This window comes from Mirounga leonina, unplaced genomic scaffold, assembly GCF_011800145.1.
Source record: "Mirounga leonina isolate KUSES-001 unplaced genomic scaffold, KU_Mleo_1.0 Mir_53, whole genome shotgun sequence".
Lineage (NCBI taxonomy): Eukaryota > Metazoa > Chordata > Mammalia > Carnivora > Phocidae > Mirounga > Mirounga leonina.
The window spans coordinates 95,372,933-95,391,672 of NW_023270807.1; the positions used below are offsets into that span (position 1 = coordinate 95,372,933).

General features: G+C 37.8%; 1 protein-coding gene across 7 annotated transcripts in view; it reads left to right on the plus strand.

Annotated features, from left to right (window-relative positions):
* Positions 1-18,740, plus strand: part of UTRN (utrophin) — a 496,689-nt gene that overhangs the window by 223,179 nt on the left and 254,770 nt on the right. For all 7 annotated transcript variants that reach the window (XM_034990899.1, XM_034990900.1, XM_034990897.1 and 4 more), the window contains 5 exons: positions 355-530; positions 4,341-4,476; positions 5,822-5,971; positions 9,044-9,119; positions 16,298-16,512. In XM_034990899.1, coding sequence (XP_034846790.1) covers positions 355-530; positions 4,341-4,476; positions 5,822-5,971; positions 9,044-9,119; positions 16,298-16,512 — 753 coding nt within the window. The remainder of the gene's footprint in view (positions 1-354; positions 531-4,340; positions 4,477-5,821; positions 5,972-9,043; positions 9,120-16,297; positions 16,513-18,740) is intronic.

The window sequence follows — 18,740 nt, forward strand, 5'->3', positions numbered from 1 at the left end:
ATGTTTTTAGAAATGCTTTCAAGCACTGTTTGGAAGAAGAGAAACAGTCCACTTTAGTCAAACATAATCGATGCTTAGGCTTCAGCATAAAGAGCTGTTATTTATGTTATTAGGCTGTCCTCTTCCAGTGTATTTTGCCTGATGGCATTCATGTGAATGGGTTAGATTTCAAAATAGATTTCAGTTAGTGTGTTCATTGAGATGTAGGTAAAGTGTTTAAAATGCCTTTTGCATGAACATAAAATGTTCTTCCAGGACGGTGTTTCTCTAACACTTAGACTGACACCATAGTACCTTTGTGGATTGTTGCATAGTTTAGTAATGGAGTTCACTTTGAGATGTACTCTGTTACAGGAACTCGAAGAGGGCATCAGCAGCCACCAGCCCAGTTTTGCAGCCCTGAACAGAACTGGGGATGGGATTGTACAGAAACTCTCCCCCATGGATGGAAGCTTCTTGAGAGACAAGCTGGCAGGTTTAAACCAGCGCTGGAGTGCGATCTTTGCAGAAGTGAAGGACCGGCGGCCAAGGTGATTTAGCTGTGATAACTCGAGGGCACGGGGTAAAGAGATTTTGGCAGAGCCTTTTAAAATGCAATTAGATGAGTTCAAAATTCTTCGATTGTCTGATAGGAGTTGTACTGACATTTAAGACCTCCACTGCGATGTTCTATATTTTTAGAACATTGTCTCTTACTGTATTTTTAGGCTATCTGTAAAGTCTCACTTTTCTACTCAGATGTCCTACAATGTGAAAGATATCTTTCTTTATTCCTCTCGTTTCTGATGTTTTATTATGATGTGACTTTGTGGCAGGAACTTGAAGTAGGTGGGGAACAGTCTGGACTTGCAGTCTGAAGATCTGGGTTCAGGGTCAGACTTCTCACTCACTCATTTCCTGACTGGGTCTTGGAGTCTTCCTCTGAAATCCCTCTTACTTGGTTGTTCTTAATGTCAAAAGGTGTGTTACATCCATATATGCCAGTGCTTTGTAAATAATACAATTCCTCATCTATGTAATATAATAAATACGATGAATTATTGTTTGCTTTTATGTCAGATTCTGTTAAAATGCCCAGATTTTATTAGGTGTCTTCTGGTTGCAAACATGTTTGATTACCAGTGAATATAATACTCAGCATTACAAATTATTTTATATATTACCTTAAAATTATTTGAAGTTATTTTTGAGACAGTCAAGATTTAATGGTTGATTTCTACTTTGCATAACACATTTTACTTCATTAACGATCTTCTTTTTAGGTTAATGGTAGTTTGGGTTGAAAAGTCTCCCATTTTTTTTCTGCTAATTTTAACTCTGTAGATGCTGTATTGATACAGTGATAAGCTATTGTTTTGTTATAAAGACCAAATTAATATTTTATCAAGTCCAGTTTTACAATGTAAAATATAACATAAAATATGGAACTATGAATATTTGGCTTATGGCGGCTTTTTATAAAATCACATCATCTATTGTTTTGTGTGTTTTCCTAAGAGGCGAATAATGGTTTGTGCATTTGGGTTGAGAGATTGCCTGTGGCTAGCGACTGTGTTTGGCACCTGGCACACATTGTTTCATTTTATCCTCTCAACTGCTCTAGGGGGGCTTAGACCCATTGTACAGCTTTTGAAACTGAGGCTCAGAGGGGAGAGCTTAAGTAGCTTGTCTCACAGAAAGTTAGTGATGGCATGAACTTAGGCTCTTAAATACTGTGCTTGAACAAATTCGGCAAGACCACAGAGCTCTCCGGCCAAGTTTCCTCCTCTATAAATAAGAACTGTGATAACTTCTCAGAGGTGTTATGAGGATTAAATGAGACAGTGTTGGTAAAAAGGGTATTCCCAGACTGTTCATAGTAAACACTCAAAATATCTAGGTCTTACAATAGCAAGTTAAACTAAAACTTGTTCTCTAAGCATGTTATTGCTGAATTTTGCCAATGATCAATTGATTTGATCAATATTTATTGAGTTTTGTGTTTAGCCTTAGGGGTGTAAATATGACTTAGGAACTCGGAGACTAAGATGAAGAAAATGTTTAAAGGGACGAAGGATACTGTGTGATTAAAGAGCTCATCATTAGGAAGATACAATGTCATCACAAAGGCAGGGATGATGGGATGGAATTTAGGCATCCCAGGGGAGGGATCCTGAAGCTGAGTTTTGAAGCGCTTGTAACAATTTCCCGTAAGTTCACCCTAGCGAGGACCTTCTAGGGAAAAGACTAGAACAGGCAAAGGTGAGAGGCATGAAGTAGCATGGCCAGGTGAGAGATCTGCAAAGTTACACGGTAAGGAGGGTTCAGGGGACCAGGGGTGCAATTGGAAGCTGAGGTCCCATAGGGTTTTATGTGCCATGCTAATGAGTTTGCATGGAGAGTCTTTATAGCTTGAAAATCATCTAGCTCCCAGGTCTTCTTAAGGAAAAAGATGTGCCTGCTGGCATGGTATTAGCAATAATAGCAGAAATTCTCCTGAAGATTTTCAAATGGATCTCAATGTGGTCGTTATTGCTCCCGGAACTAATAAGGTGAAGCTAATACATATTTTACTCATCTTGGGGATGAGATAAGAATAGTGAATCTCTTCTTCAACATCTGGTATTTTAACTAAAGCAATATTTATTTTCATAAATTTATGTTTAGCTTCATTTCAGGTTATAACTTATCTTAAATTGGGGCCACCTTGCAATTTTAAGAGCTTGTATGTGTACTCTTACCAGAGTTGTTAAGGAATAGCACACAGTTTAATTTGTTTTTATATTGAGTGCCTGTAGTTAAATATTTGCACAGTTCATCAACTTATGCCATTATTCCTTAATGAGCAATTGTTATCTCCTGTTTGAACATAAATTTATAACTTGTTTTTACTCTTAGTGATAACATTTAAAATGTGGATTATATTTAGCTAGTTTGAGGATGAAAACTTTGTGTGACTCAAATATGTCTCTTGAAATTACTTTGATGTTAGTTTCTTTCATAGATATATTTTCAAAATATTGTTAGTCATGATTATGCAACATTGGAAATATAAGTTCCAACTCTTTTTTAAATACAAGTTTTCTAATAGTACTTGGGTGCTTACAAAGTTGTTACTTAAGTTGACGAATCTTCGACATAGAGGGTAAATTACCTGTCTTAGTATTGTCAGTCTTTAATAATTAGTACCATTGCTTGATTGATTGAGTTTAATCTTGAAGCAGTGTTCTCTCCTGATGGATACTTAAAAATGTAAACTTGTGATTTTGTAGTGATTTTCATTCATTTTTAGCATCAAAATACTCTCCTTCAAGTATTACTGTGTTAAATACACAAATATTTCTTTAGCATTTGATTATAGTTATATATTGTATCATATGTTAGGTTTTTTGTGATTAAAAAGTCATAGCCATAAAAAATGTAAATTTTTATTCAGGATGACACAATGCAATTCATTAAAAAATTGCATTCCATTTTTAAGCTAGCAGCTAATAACTACAACTATAAAAATAAGGATACCACCACCAAGCTGTAAATAGCTTTCAAACCCTCTCTGAAAAATACATAATCTTACTCATCATGAGTTCTAGTCATATTTTCATCTTCTGACAGATGGTTTATATACTTATGAATGTTATTCTTATAACATTTAAAAGATCTAATTAAGGCAGTTCCTTTTTTATATTCATATGACTATTTGTTTCCTTATATCCTTTAAAACTTTTGTTTTTTCTAGATCTCCTTTTATAACTTGGTGCTATATTCAAATACAATACTTATTTTAACGAGCTAACCAAATTTTCATTTTTTTCTTAGTCTTTCCTAATACTTGTAAAAATTTTCCATTCTCAGTATCTTGCCTTGTTCTTACTCTTTCTTTCCTATGAATAAAGTAGAGTAATAGTTGCTACTTAATGTGAATAATATGTCATATAATGATGACTTTTTATCTCCATCCACTACTCAAAGAGAATTATGTGTTTTTCCTTATTTTTTGAGGCAAAGACATTTTTCTTTCTTTTTTTAACTTCCATTATGTTGTACAATGGTCTCTAGCTTTAAAAATATCTGTTGTATTAAATTTCTGCAGAATTTTTCTTGATGAGAGAAGATAATGTATATAGTTTCAATATTTTTGAATTTAATGAAGGTAGAATTTTTATTCTCATATTATCAAAAAATCTTTGGTATTGCAGAATGTATACACTAGTATTAACACTCATTTAAAAATATATATTAAAATAATTATTAGGAATTTTTGTGTGTGTGGTGTATTTAGTCGGGATATCCAAAGCAAATATATAATGTTCTGCCTAATTGGATAATTTCTGTCAATCTTTTTCAATAATATATTCTTTTAGGCTTAAAGGAGAAAGTAAGCAGGTGATGGAATATAGAAAAAGACTAGATGACATTATCTGTTGGTTAACAAAGGCCGAGAATGCTTTGCAAAAGAGATCAACCACTGAGCTGGAAGAAAACCTGCAAGAATTAACAGTAAGTGGTTTTTTTGTCTCTGTATTTGCCAATGCTTTTTGGTGCATGAACATTTACACTAAAAATTAAATACTACATGACTGAAGAAGAAAAGGGGAAGAAACTTTGTACTCTGTGGTAAATGTGGTAAACTTTCAAGAGGATTTTTTTTTTTTTTTTAAGAGCAGCTATAATTTTGTTCTTGCGGAGGTAAGGTTTCACTCATAGAGAAGTGGTAAATCATATGGTCTCAAGTACTAGACCGAAGATTTTTAGGCTATTTTAAACAGACTTCATCATTTTGAGAATATAGTAGTACTGTGAAGTATAGTTCTTTGCTTTTAGATTTAGAAGGTAATTACTGATTACTAGATATAAAATTGAGTTTTACAAGAAAACTCTGACTTGAGAGTCACTCACCTCAGCTTACTTCAGGCTTAGCATCACGCTTTTACTAATCAAATTTCCTTTGTTGATCCACAACCAACAAGAATTGTCTATAGTTGTATATGTATACAATATGTAAAAATACATAACGATGAGTATATGTAAATATATCCAAATATCCATACATTTTTTATATCTATAAATTTTACATTTTTGTGTCAAGAATTAGAACACTTGTTGCAGAACAGTAAGATTAATGTGCTCATATTTTTACTAAAAAAAAAGGAATTGTGTGTGAGTGTTGATACACACATGCATGCATCAAAGTATGCCTAAAAGGATACCCGCTAATTTGATAAAAGATTTTAAGGAGTACGATTAAGGCATTTTGGGAAAGAAACGCTTAATAATGATGAAAAAATATGTGGCAAACAATTACTAAGTTTTCTTTTCAAAATGTGACAAATACTTAACAAACTTCTTCCTGTTTTATCTAAAAATTTCAATAGTTTTCTTGGAACATCCCATTTTGTAAACAATTTGGGGCAGTCACAAAGAGTGGGACAGTATATTAGGATAGTTGGTAGAAATGAGGTAGAGATGGATGCCTAAAGTGTTCCTGTTGTTTCTTTCTTTTGCCTTTGATTAGAATAGACATTATTTTCATTATCTAAGAACAGTGTGTTAAAGTATCAATGTAAATATGATATAATATGACCCTGTTAAGAGATGGGGGTCAGGGGAGGGACCGGAGCGCAAGTTCATACAAATACGCACTGCAAGTATGTGTTCATTCCCATATCAGTTAGAGTTTGTTAACATAAGTTCAGGCTTCTTATAAGTTTATTTTCCAAGAAAAGTTAAAAACATTAGAAGTCCACATTCATAAGAATATTTCCCAGAGAGATTTCTGATACAGTTCTTGAACTTTTCCCAGTATGACAACTTTCTAACTGCAACTCTATTCTGACTCTTTTAGGACTTAACCCAGGAGATAGACGTACAAGCTGAAAAACTCAAATGGTTGAATAGAAATGAATTGGAAATGCTTTCAGATAAAAGTCTGAGTTTACATGAAAGAGAAAAAATTTCAGAAAGCTTAAGAACTGTAAATTCGACATGGAATAAGGTGTGCATTATTAATTACTGTGATGACTTTCTCATGGTTATTGATTTTGTTGTCAAAGGAGTGAGATCGTGTAACTGTTTTGTTTTCAAGTATACCCAAATTTGGGCACATTTTATTAATGCTTACTAACGTTTGTAATTATTATTTTTTTCATCTGTCATGGACAGAAACCTATATCCTCAGAATACTTTTTATTTTATGTGGGATATTTTGTCTGGGGATCTATATGTTTTATGCTACATTAAATAATGAATATATATTAGAATTAGCCAATACAATACCATATAAAATCATAAAATTGTAAATTAAGAGCATTAAAATAATGCTCTGATGTTGCACATGACTTCTCACATATGTAGGTTTATTTTAATGATTTTATTCATTTAATTATTTTTATTTATTTTTAATGATTTATTCATTTATTCATATGTTTATTAGGTTCCAGGTGGAATGTAATAGCATGTGGTACAAATGACTAAGATGAGGTCCTTTCCCTCGTGCCATTGCTTTTTTTTTTTGCAGTTAAAACAATTAAAAGCAGATAAAATCATAGATTTCTATTTCTTTTGCCCTGGAACATACCATATCAGAATGTGAGGTCTGTCTGAGACAATGTATATGTCTCTGTCCCTGGATAGATCCCTTATCAGTCATTTTTTCCTTTCTTGATCCCCTTGAAATGATAGCCATCATCCTATATCTAATGATGCAGATGCTTTATTGATGTAGACTCTCTGAGAATTACTGCATTGATGAGTCAGTGTTACTGATGACTCACACATGTATATCTTGGGCCTTGACCTCTCTCCATACTCTAGACTTACATGTACAATGGCCTGTTCAGCATGTCCACTTGGCTATGTAATAGGTGTCTCAAACATACAAAATCGAGCACCTGATCTCCACCTCCTCCCTGTGCTTTACTTTACTTCTCCCACCTCAGTTGCTAGTAATTGCTCATTATTGTTTGGTCAGAACCTTTGGAATCAATCTTAGGTGAATTATATTTCACTTTAAAAAAACTCCAAAGCTTGGAGTCATCACCAGCATCTCCTTCAAAATACATATCTGTTTGATGGATGGTTTGATGGATGGCTAGATGGTTAGATACATGATAAAGTGAATATAGCAAAATTCTAACAATTGTCGATGTTGGGTGGCACATTGGGTATTCCCTGTACATTTTTTCAGCTTGTTTTTAGGTTTGTAGAATTTCCTAGGTTTGACTGCTTTTCATGAACCCCATTGCCACTAACTTGTTTTTAAGCCATCATCATCTCTTGTCTTGATTTCTGCCATGGCCTCCTCACTGATGTCCCTGCTTCCTCCTTTGCCCTTTGTCAAAGCAGCCAAAGTATTTGTTAAAACAATTCAGATCAAGTAACTCCTCTGAGCAAAGCCCGCTAATGGTTTTCCATCTCACTCGGAGGAAAGGCTGAATTCCTTAATGTGACTTAATAGGCCCCTGATGTTCTGGCTTCCTGTTTTTTCCCCAACTTCATCTTCTCTTCTCTCTCCCTTACACTCCTGTCCGGACATGTTGGCTCTGTGTCAGACATTCCAGACTCAGGTTGTGTATATCCAGTCAGAGCACACATCTTTTCTTAACCCAAAAGATGTCAGTAGACATTGTGTAGAATAGGGCACCCTGGTTAATTTGGGAGCACTGTGTTAGACAAAGCTGAGACTTCCTTTATCATAGGATTTCATGTAGATTTAACTCAACCTAGGTGAATTATAAGTGTCCAATATCAGACAGTGCTTACTGTGCAGAGAATTTTGATAAATGCACTTTGGGAAATACTAACCTGGGGTATTTCATCCATGCATGCATTTATTCATCAGTAGTTTTGGACTGGACTCTTTCATTTTGAGAACTAGGAATCCAGCAAAGAGTATGACACTGCTTCTAACCCAAAGAGTTTATTGTGGGTGAGACAAGTAACCAAGCAATTGTAAGGTAGAGGTATCCACAGGGACACAAAGGTAGAGCACTTACCTGGCTTTGGGAGGTAATCATGGAAGATTTTGTGGAGGACATCATATCCATGTGAATTTATAAAGAATGAATAAGTATGGATCAGATGAAGAATGGGGGAAGGGGCATTGCAGGGAGAAGCAGCAGCAAGTGAAAGGGTCTAGAGGAGACAGAGAATAAGCATGGTGCATTTGGGTCCCGGAAATAGCTCAATGTGAAGTGGAAGGACGAGAGATGCTTGCAGAGACCAGATCCTAGCGGCCTCCCCATGCATCACAAGGAATTTGAGCTCCATCTTGAGAACAGTTCACCACCTTGAGAGTAGTGGGCAGCTACTGATGGGTTTTAAGCAGAAGAAAATTACATTTTGAAAGATCATTATAGCTGCACAGTAGAGATGGATGGAGTGATCCTAAAGATGGAGAGCCTTAGGACATCAAGATATCAAGGAACTCCTCTGAGCAAAGGTCTCAGGACAGGAAAACTGATCTGAGAAGATCAATGAGTCATTAGACAACCTTGTGAAGGGAGTGTCAGGGAAACAGATGATGAATTCAGATTTGGACATGTCTGAATATCCAGTTGACAGAATGAGCTGGACTAAAGATATATTTTTTGGAGTTTTCAGCCTTTTAAGGCTCCATATGATAAATGAAACCATTAGAAATGACCCAGGGAGAGAAGCCAGGGCCAAGGGTAAAAAGACCAAAAAAACCTCCTGTGTAGAATGTCAGTATTTGATGGATTGGCAGAGGAGAATGAGCTGGTGAAGGATGCTTAGAAGATCAATCAGAGAGGGAGGCATTAAGTCAGGATTGCAGAATATTCACAGTATCCCGGGGAGAGGGAGGGACAGCATTCAGTGTTCCAAAGGGCTAGGACAGCTAAGGACTGGCTGGCACTCTTCACCATAATGTCGGTAGAGGGGGCGCTCTGGGAAGACTGCAGTGGATATGAAGGTGGAGACAGAAGCTCAGGCGTTGAGGGGGATGAAAAGCAGCAGAACTATCACTTAGAATAACACTTCCTCTTTCAAAAATATAATCGTCTTTATTTATATAGTATTCTTCTCTTTGTTTGGCCTGATGCTGTAGATATGCAGAGAAGTGCCTAGCACATTGAAGGAACGCATCCAGGAACCTTGTTCTGTGTCTCAGACAAGAATTGCTGGTAAGATACAGTTTACTTCTTCACAAAAAATGTTTATAAGCATAGCAAAATTTTATGATGGTAAGTATAATGTCAGAAAAACTTATTTAAAAACACAATGCAATTGTGATTTATTATTCTACTTTTCAATATTTTGAAAAGAATGTGTTGTTTTTTTTTTTTAAAAACAACAAAACATATTTCACTGCCTAGTGTGTGCAAGGCATTCCTTCTTTGGTAGTTAAGACTTCTCACCTTTCCTGGGCCTAGAGTGGGATATGGGCCTCCTACGCAGAGGCCCCTGAAGGCAAGGGGAACGCAAGGTGGGTGAATGGAGGGATAGTCTTCTGGGGACATGCAGTTTTTCAGGACATCAGCTATAACCTGCTGTGTCTGCTATGTTAACGTGTTCTGGAGTTGTGTTAATTAGACACTGATAATGACCGAAAACAAAAAGTTTGGGTGGATATCCTGGGAATCAGGTGAGAGGTGGGGATTTAGAAGAATTCTCCACTCCAGGGAAGGTCTTTACTGACAAATGCTGATCACTAAGATTTGAAGAAAGAAGAGTTTTCTCACTCTTTCATTTCCTTCTCTCCTTGTCTGGAGTAGAGGGCAGGCTACTGCCCAGTAGCCACTGTGGTCACTGCTCATCACAGCCTTACAGGCTCTGGAAACCTCCTTGCCCTGCTCTCCCTCTGTTGAGTCACCAGGCAAACCCCCAAGTGTGATGAACCCTAACTTTCCACTTCTTCTGTGCCAGCTGTGGGGCTGCTGCTGATTCCCCCCTTCCTCCTCTTCCTCTCCTTCCCCTCCACCCATCATCCTTCTCTCGTCTTCCCTCCCCCTCCACTTTTTCCTTGTCCCTCCCCCACCTCCTGTTTCTTCTGAGGATTCTGAAAAAGTGTTGAGTGACAAGGTTTTTTAAAAACTTTTTTGAGATCACAAACTTGGTGAGAGCCAAGTTTGTAATCTGTTTTACTTATATTTCCCAGTACCTCGCCCCCCAAATACCTGGGGCCTGATAGGTCTGTTGATTATATTCAAAACACTTAAATTAACATTTGGGTACTGCGGCTTTGCAAACACAAGCTCAACTCTGTACCTACAGGGAACAGACTTGATACATTTTATGAAAGAGCAATAGGTTATCTTACCTTTTGAAGCATCATTATGACCAAGGAACAGAGAACATTTTAATACACAAAATTTTAATACACATTTAGAAGTATAGCGACACTATGCCTTCAGTGGGTGGGTAGTTCATTCTTAATAAGATACTCGTCCCTGGGACAGGTATGAGACCTGAAACTTATTTCAGTGTGTCCCTCTCCTCCTACACAGTGTTCTAATTCAATTTCTTCTTTTTTATTATGTTAAAAAAAATAACCATTTTAAAGTGAACAGTCCAGTGGCATTTAGTACATATGCTTTATTGTGCAATTACCACCTCAGTCTGGGTCCACAATATTTCCATCACTCCAAAGTAAAACCTCTTACTCATTCAGCAGTGTCTCTCCATTCCGCTCTACCCCCACGCTGTGCCGACCACCAGTCTATGCTCTGTCTCCATGGATCACCTATTCTGGGTATTTCTCGTACAGTGTTTCTTTCACTTGGCATATTGTTTTTGAGGTTTATCCAGGTCAGCTTCTTGCTGACCCTCCTCAAATGGGTGCTCAGCACTGAGAGGCAATCCTACTGTACTTTTCTCTGAGTGCCCCTTGCTACCCATCTCTCAACTAATGACCTCTTCTCATTTTTAAAAGACAAAAATACTTTTTGTCCAACAAGATCTTCTTCCCATCAGAGAATCTCTATAAGTAGGTTTACCTACTACATCTGTCCTCACACACTGTGCATACTTCCTTCCTATCCCATGGAAGATTTATCTCTCTTTCTTTCCACGATCATCTCTTCCACTTGGGCTTTGGCTCACATCTTCTTTTGGCTTTTTACTTCCCCTCTTTCTCTCCTCTCTACTGGATCCTTCTCACTAGCATACATTTTGATGCCGGCAGCTCTGGTCTGTGCATTTTCACTGATGTGTCGTGCTCCACCACACAGATCCACCGCGGTCCTCAGGACTGTCTCTTCTAGTGTGCTCATCAGTCCCATGGCTTTAGCCACTTTTTAATTTTAGAGGGTTTAACCAGTTCTTAGGCCAGTACACTTGAAGTCACCCTTGACTCTTCTCCAGATTTCACATCTAATCCGTCAGCAAGTTGTCAGTCCCGTGTCTCATCCCAGCTACTTCCATGGTCTTGAACGCCCTCATCTTTCATCTGTGTTACTGAAATAGTCTCCTTTCTCACTGTCCTGATTCTGTTCTTGCCTTTCCACTCTTCCATAATCTATTCTGGTAGCAGCTAAGTCACGCTTTATAAACATACGTTTTATTGTGTCCCTCCTGGCTCACCACAATCTTGTTCTCTCTTTCATCATCCATACTGAGTGCTGAAGTCTTACTGTGGTCCAGAAGGCTGTGTATGATCTGCCTGCTGTCCATCCCTCTAATCTCATTTCTTATCACTTTTCCCTTTGTTTATTCTACTTCAAACACACGGGTCTACTTGCTATTTCTAACATGAGAACGTTTCCATTTACGGCTTCTGTGCTTGCTGTTCTTTCTTCTTCAGATGTCTTTTTTTCAGGTATCTGCATGTTTCACACACTCCTTTCATTCAGTTCTCTCCTCAAATGTCCCCTCAGCTAGGCCTTTCCTGACCTTGCCCACCATATCTCCAATACATCCTGTCTCTCTCCATCTTCTTATATTGGTTTTACCTCATATCTTCTGTCCACCTACCCCTCCGGAATGCAGGCTCCGTGATGGCGGGCTCTGTGTCTTGCCCACTCCCATCCTGCAGCATCTAGAATAGTGCTGTGCACACAGTACATCCCTACTAGATATTTGATGGTTTGAAACAAGGAATGAATATTGAGGTTGTTTGGAGTGTTTTGAAACTATAAAGTGACAGTGAAGATGGGGCAGAGTGGTATATGAGGTATTCTGTAGGGTATATAATGGTAGAATTACTGGGTCAGAGAATATGGAGAACTTTTACTTGACTAGATCCTGTCTAGACAGCCTGTTGCTTCTAGTTCACCCTTCCACCAGCCGTGTGAGGGTTCTCATTGTTCAACATGTTATCAGCGCTTCAACATTGTGTTCTCAGGACCCCTTTACACTTAAAAAATTATTGAGGACCCTCAAAGAGCTTTCATTGTGTGAGTTATGTTTATAAATATTTACCTAATCAAAAAATAAAACAGAAATTTGAAGAATTATTTATTAATTTGTTTAAAGTAGCAATAACGAATCCATTTATTATATGTTAATAAAAATAATATATTTTTATAAATATATCGTTAGAAACTAGTTTTTCTAAGACAAAAACAAATTTAATTAGAAAAGTGGCATTGCTTTACATTTTTGAAAATCTTTTAGTTTCTGGCAAATTAGAAGACACCTGGATTCTCATATCCACTTCTGCATTTGGTCTCTTACTATAACACATGCCATATAGCCTTGAGTAAAAAAAACACTCAAAACCACAATGAGATACCACCTCACACCAGTCAGAATGGCTAAAATTAAACGACAGATGTTGGCGAGGATGCGGAGAAAGGGGAACCCTCTTACACTGTTGGTGGAAACGCAAGCTGGTGCAGCCACTCTGGAAAACAGTATGGAGGTTCCTCAAAAAGTTGAAAATAGAGTTACCCCATGACCCAGCAATTTCACTACTGGGTATTTACCCCAAAGATACAAATGGAGTGATCCAAAGGGGCACCTGCATCCCAGTGTTTATAGCAGCAATGTCCACAATAGCCAAACTATGGAAAGAGCCCAGATGTCCATCAACAGATGAATGGATAAAGAAGATGTGGTATATATATATATATACAGTGGAATACTACTACTCAGCCATCAAAAAAAGAAAAATGAAATCTTGCCATTTGCAATGATGTGGATGGAACTAGAGGGTATTATACTACGCTAAATAAGTCAATCAGATGGGGCGCCTGGGTGGCTCAGTCGTTAGGTGTCTGCCTTCAGCTTGGGTCATGATCTCGGGGTCTTGGGATTGAGCCCTGCATCGGGCTCCCTGCTCCGCAGGAAGCCTGCTTCTCCTTCTCCCACTCCCCCTGCTTATGTTCCTGCTCTCGCTATCTCTCTTTCTGTCAAATAAATAAATAAAATTAAAAAAAAAAGAAATAAGTCAATCAGAGAAAGAAAATTATCACATGATCTCACTCATGTGGAATTTAAGAAACAAAATAGAGGATTGTAGGGGAAGGGAGGGAAAAATAAAACAAGATGAAATCAGTGAGGGAGACAAACCATAAGACACTCAATCATAGGAAACAAACTGAGCGTTGCTGGAGGGGAAAGGGGGTTAGGGGATAGGGTAACCGGGTGATGGACATTAAGGTGGGCACGTGATGTAATGAGCACTGGGTGTTATATAAGACTGACGAATCACCAAACTCTACCTCTGAAACTAATAAAACACTTAAATTAAAAAAAGTTTAAAAAACACTCTACACTTGGGAAGGAATGAATGTGAAAAGGCAAATCACTTATTATGATAATCATAATTTGGGCATCCACAGCCCTTGGAAGGGTTTCTGGGTACCTGTGACCTATAGAGAGCGATAGGGCATTTCATTTCAATTTGCTTTCCCCAGACGCCTGTGTGACAGCCTTTTTTTCATGTTTCTCTTTCTTGCTTCCTCTTTCGTGGATTGTCTGTTAGTATTGTTGGAGTTTAAAAAATTATTTTGGTTACAGATTTCTTGTTTAGAGTGTGCATTGCAAATACCTCTCAGTCTATGGCTTCTAACATCTTTATTAATGGTGCTGTTTTCAGAATTCTTAAATATTAATGGTCTATTAATAGCTTCCCCTTTTTGTGTGTTTTTAAGCATTTTTAGTACTCTGAAGTCATAAAGATTCTGTTTTTATGTTTTCAACTAACAGTTTTACAGTTTTGGTTTTCATATTCAGGTCCTTAATCCACCAAGAATTAATTTTCCCAGGGTACATGTGAGGTCAAATTCTGTCCCTTCTCCTCGCTCCAGCCATGGGTGTCCACTCTTACCAGTATCATTTATTGGCCAGTAAATTCCTCCTCATTGATCTTTAATGCAATCTGTGCCAAGGTCAGGTTTCTCTGCCACCCATCCACTGTGGCTCTTCTCTTCCAGTGGCCTCTTTGAATGTCTGGGTCCATAAAACACTGAGTTAATCATTCATTATTAGCTAAGCGATACAACTAAATATCAAGTAGGGCTTAACCCTCCACCTGCTTTGACTGTTTGTGGTCCTTTTCTATATTGATTTGAAAGTCAGATTTTGAATATATGATTTTTGTCAACTTACACCCAGAATTGCTGGGATTTTTATTAGAATTGGGCTTAATTTACAGGTTGACTACATTTTTAAAAAAATTATTTAAGCCTCATTTAATATACCGTATGCTAAAGTGGGTTCCAGATGGATCTAATAATGAATTCAATTCTCTCTTATATCAAAGTTAAAGAAAAAAAAAAAGCCAACCTCCCTTTCTTAAAAACAAAGCAAGACAAAAACAGGCAAACAAAAAATAGAAAAAAATATTTATCAAATCTTTGGAAAAGACAAGAGTCTAAGTTTAAAAGTTCTAGGAAAACAATCCCCCAAGACAAATTAATGGGTTTGATCACTCCAGGTTTGTTAGAATCTATATATTAAAAAGAAACAAAAATTAAATCCTAAAGTAGAAACATTGTTTTCAACAATATGGCAAAAGTTCATCTGTCTTGTAAAAAGAGTTCATCCCAACTGATAAGGAAGCAGATAAAAAACACAGTTATAAATTATACCATATTTGGTTAATAAACACAAACAATATTTGTGTTCATTGACAATTAAAAAAACAATAAATGAAGACAGTGGTGAAGGATGTGTTTATCCACTGAAATAGAATATTGTTGGTGTGGATGTAGGAAGTTCATCAGTTCCATACCTGCTGTTGGAATTCCAGATTTCCAACTTTTAAGGAAAACAGTTTGTCAATAAGTATTAGCTACATTAACCGTTTTCATTTTCTGATCCAGGAATTCTACTTTGGGAAATTTACACTAAGGTGGTAATCAAAAAAGTGCAAATACGGTACATAAGAAGATAATCCTTGCACATTCCTTTTTGAAGTAACGATTTAAGTGTCCAGCTGCAGGATTAAGGGTTAACTGAAAGTTAGTGAGTATATACATAGATTATAACATAAGTATTCACAATGATTTCGTAGCTGGGGCCCAGAGGTGCAGGAACCCCTGGCTCCCGGGGTCCCAAACAGACTGAGTTTGGCCACTGGCTGCTGACAAAATCCAAAGGCAGAGAAACCAGTGGTGGTGAAAGAAGAAAGGGATTTATTTCAGTGAAATCAACATCAGGAAGACAGAGGACTAGTGTCTCAAAGACTGTCCCCAAAGTGCTGAAAAATCCTTCCAGGTTGATATAAGGAAAATGTGGGACAAAGGTCAGTGTGTACCTGCAGGTGGGCAGTAAAGGTCAAGTCAGACATCGTCCTGGAGTCAAGCAAGCAGGGACTTGCTGACTCAGGGCAGTCCTTATTGCTTGAGGGGGGTAGTTTAGCTTCCCATCAGGGGATGCTTTGTCCTCTGGGTCTTTTGCCTAAGTTTAGAGATACACTTGAAAGAAGAACTTAATCAATTAGGAAGTTTGAGGTCAAAATGGAGGTAGTGGAAGGGCTCTTTCAATTTTATTAAGAATGACTTATATTATCAAGTTAACTGGAAAAGAATAGAAAATTAGACTAAATTGACTTTATTTATAATGAAGGCAACCATCTTGACAAAATAAAATCGTGGTCCTAATTTTCCTATGGTTGATTTATTTTTTATTTTCTCCCATTTTTAAATTTTCTTTTCTCTTAGTGTCAGTGACTCCTGAGTTTTTGTGGCCCCAGAATGTTGTGGGACGATTTCATTGGCTTTATGACTACCACAGACCTATAGATACAGCAGGAAATGCCATGGTCATTTTTGTATGAAAAAATCAAAGCTTCCTACAATTTTTTTTTACTTAAACAAAATTGTATGTAAATACACAGACACACATCACCACTAGGCCACCACAATCAGAACCTCCTGTTGCTGTATTCATACTTTGCCACGGTTTCAAATTGCAGCTCATCCTGGTGTCCAAACAGTGGTGCTAGTGCCCTCTGCGTCAGACATTGCTGCTCAGTCTCCTCGTACTTCGGAAATTTCAGTTCCTGCTGATCTGGATAAAACGATCACAGAGCTAGCTGACTGGCTAGTCCTCATCGACCAGATGTTGAAGTCCAACATTGTCACTGTCGGGGATATAGAAGAGATCAATAAGACAGTTTCCCGCATGAAAGTAAGTACGTCGTGTAAAGGCTTGTCAGGGAAATGCCACAACACAGAAACAGACAAGATCTGTTTGGATCTCCTTTGTTTGTCCTAAACTCTGGGAGAATGAGCTTTAAGAAACTCTTTATCTGTCAAACCGCCATGCCATGTTTGGCTGGCTCCGAAGAGTAAAGCTTGTCTTGCCTTTCTAGTGTTAGTGAGATGAGGTTTACCAACGTGAAGTTAGAGACTCAGTGTATTTTAAAGTCTAAATCTGATACCCACAAAGTGAGGCACATCAATACAGAAGTAAATTCGTGTGAGATTTAATGCCTCGTGTGATGGGAGTTATTTTCCTGAAGCACCTTTTCAACTATTTCATAACAGGCTTATTTAATTGCTGACTTTAGAAGTGAGAATCTCCTGATTAGAATTTTGTCACTATACATATACCGTCTATTTTTTTTTTAAGATTTTATATATTTATTTGTCAGAGAGAGAGCGCACAAGCAGGGGAAGCGGCAGGCAGAGGGAGAAGCAGGCTCCCCGCTGAGCAAGGAGCTCGATGCAGGACTCCATCCCAGGATCCCGGGATCATGACTTGAGCCAAAGGCAGACGCTTAACCCACTGAGCCACCCAGGTGTCCCCATGTACCATCTAATATAGATGTTCAGGATTCATTGTGTGCTAGGTTCTAGGCTATGTGTTGCATAGGGATACTGAAAAAAGCATACCAGATAGAAATTGGGAATATACCATAAAATAATAACAGTAGTTATTACTAACTTTTATTAGGTGCTTAATGTGTGCTGGGTAGTTTTCTAAGTATTTTAAATGTATCATCTCATTCACTTTTTAAACAGTCTTTTGAGGTGGTATTGATTTTTATCCCCAGATTACAAATATGCCCATGGTGAGGCGGAAGCACCTAGTGCACATAGGTGGACAAGTTGCTGTAGCAAGGCAGAATCTAAGAGAAGCCGTAGGATAGGTCCAAGCCACCTGTTCGGGGAGCCAGGGTGAGGAAGGAGCTTAGTTCACAGCGGTGGAAGGCAGACTATGTAGGATTTTGACGTCTGGAGATGAAGTAAATGACATTCCTGATATAGGGAACAGGGTGAATAAAGACATGGGGCAGGGGAGCGTGAAGGATGCTGGGTCAACTTTGTGCAATAAAGAAGTGTTGTGGGAAGTAAGATAGCAAAGACAGGTTCAAGTTCACTTTGGGAAGGAGCTCGTTGACCATGTTTTAAGCATAGGCCCATTGGGCTTTTAGTCTGTAAGCAGGTGGCAAGCATCTTTTCCCCCTTTTCTTTTCCTTTTTTAATGGTGGCTGCAGACTAATGATAACAATGCCCTGCACTGATGAGAAGACTGGGATGCTTTTTAGTGCTTAGGATAAATTGGAGGCAAGAGATGCTTATTAAAGCAATCAAAAGAGCCCTTTCTGAATGGCTAACGTGATGCTATTGCAATTAGTGGAAATAAAGAATAGAAGAAATGGGGTGTGGATGAGGTTTGAGTGATTTAGTTTCAGATGTGTTGTGTTGAGAGGTTCTTGGGCCATTTAGAAGGAAATAATCAGCCTTCATTGAAATGTCTCTCTGGGATTCAGGATTAGAGGTTGTAAATAATCCATCTAGAAGTAATATTTGACACTTTTTAGGGCCAATTGAAATCTGCAAAATTAGTGAATTTATAAAGAGGAAGAGCTGGGAGAGAATCTTTGCCATCCTATTTGTACTTACTGGAAATTGTGTTTTCTAATCGTTACGGCTGTTTATTAGTTCTATGCTTAAAACACACTATATTCCTGATTTTTAAAACTTTTTGCCCCTATTTATTAGCACTTTGACAGAGTCTCTAGAGCAGCATTTTTCATGTCTGAGATTATTTAATTTTATTCCAATATCATCTTTTGAATGTTTCACCCCATCCCTGTAAATGACATTAGTTTGTGTTTATATCTCATGTAGGGTGGACACACAAGGTATCATCAGAAATCACTGCTAAGGTTTTCAGGCCATTTTCTCATAGGGATTTTCTTCACTGAAGCTCCTCAAACTTGATATAGCCGAGCTGTTAAGTTTTCTGTTATTTCTTTTCATGAAAACAAAAACACAGAAAGTCAAGTGCCTTGCCAGGTAACCCAGATGAAAAGTGGCAGAGCTGAGATTTGAACCCAGGGCCTTTGACTTCAAACCTTGCTCTTGTCTGCTGTGTTGCTGATGCCTCTCTGTCCTGTATAAGAGGAA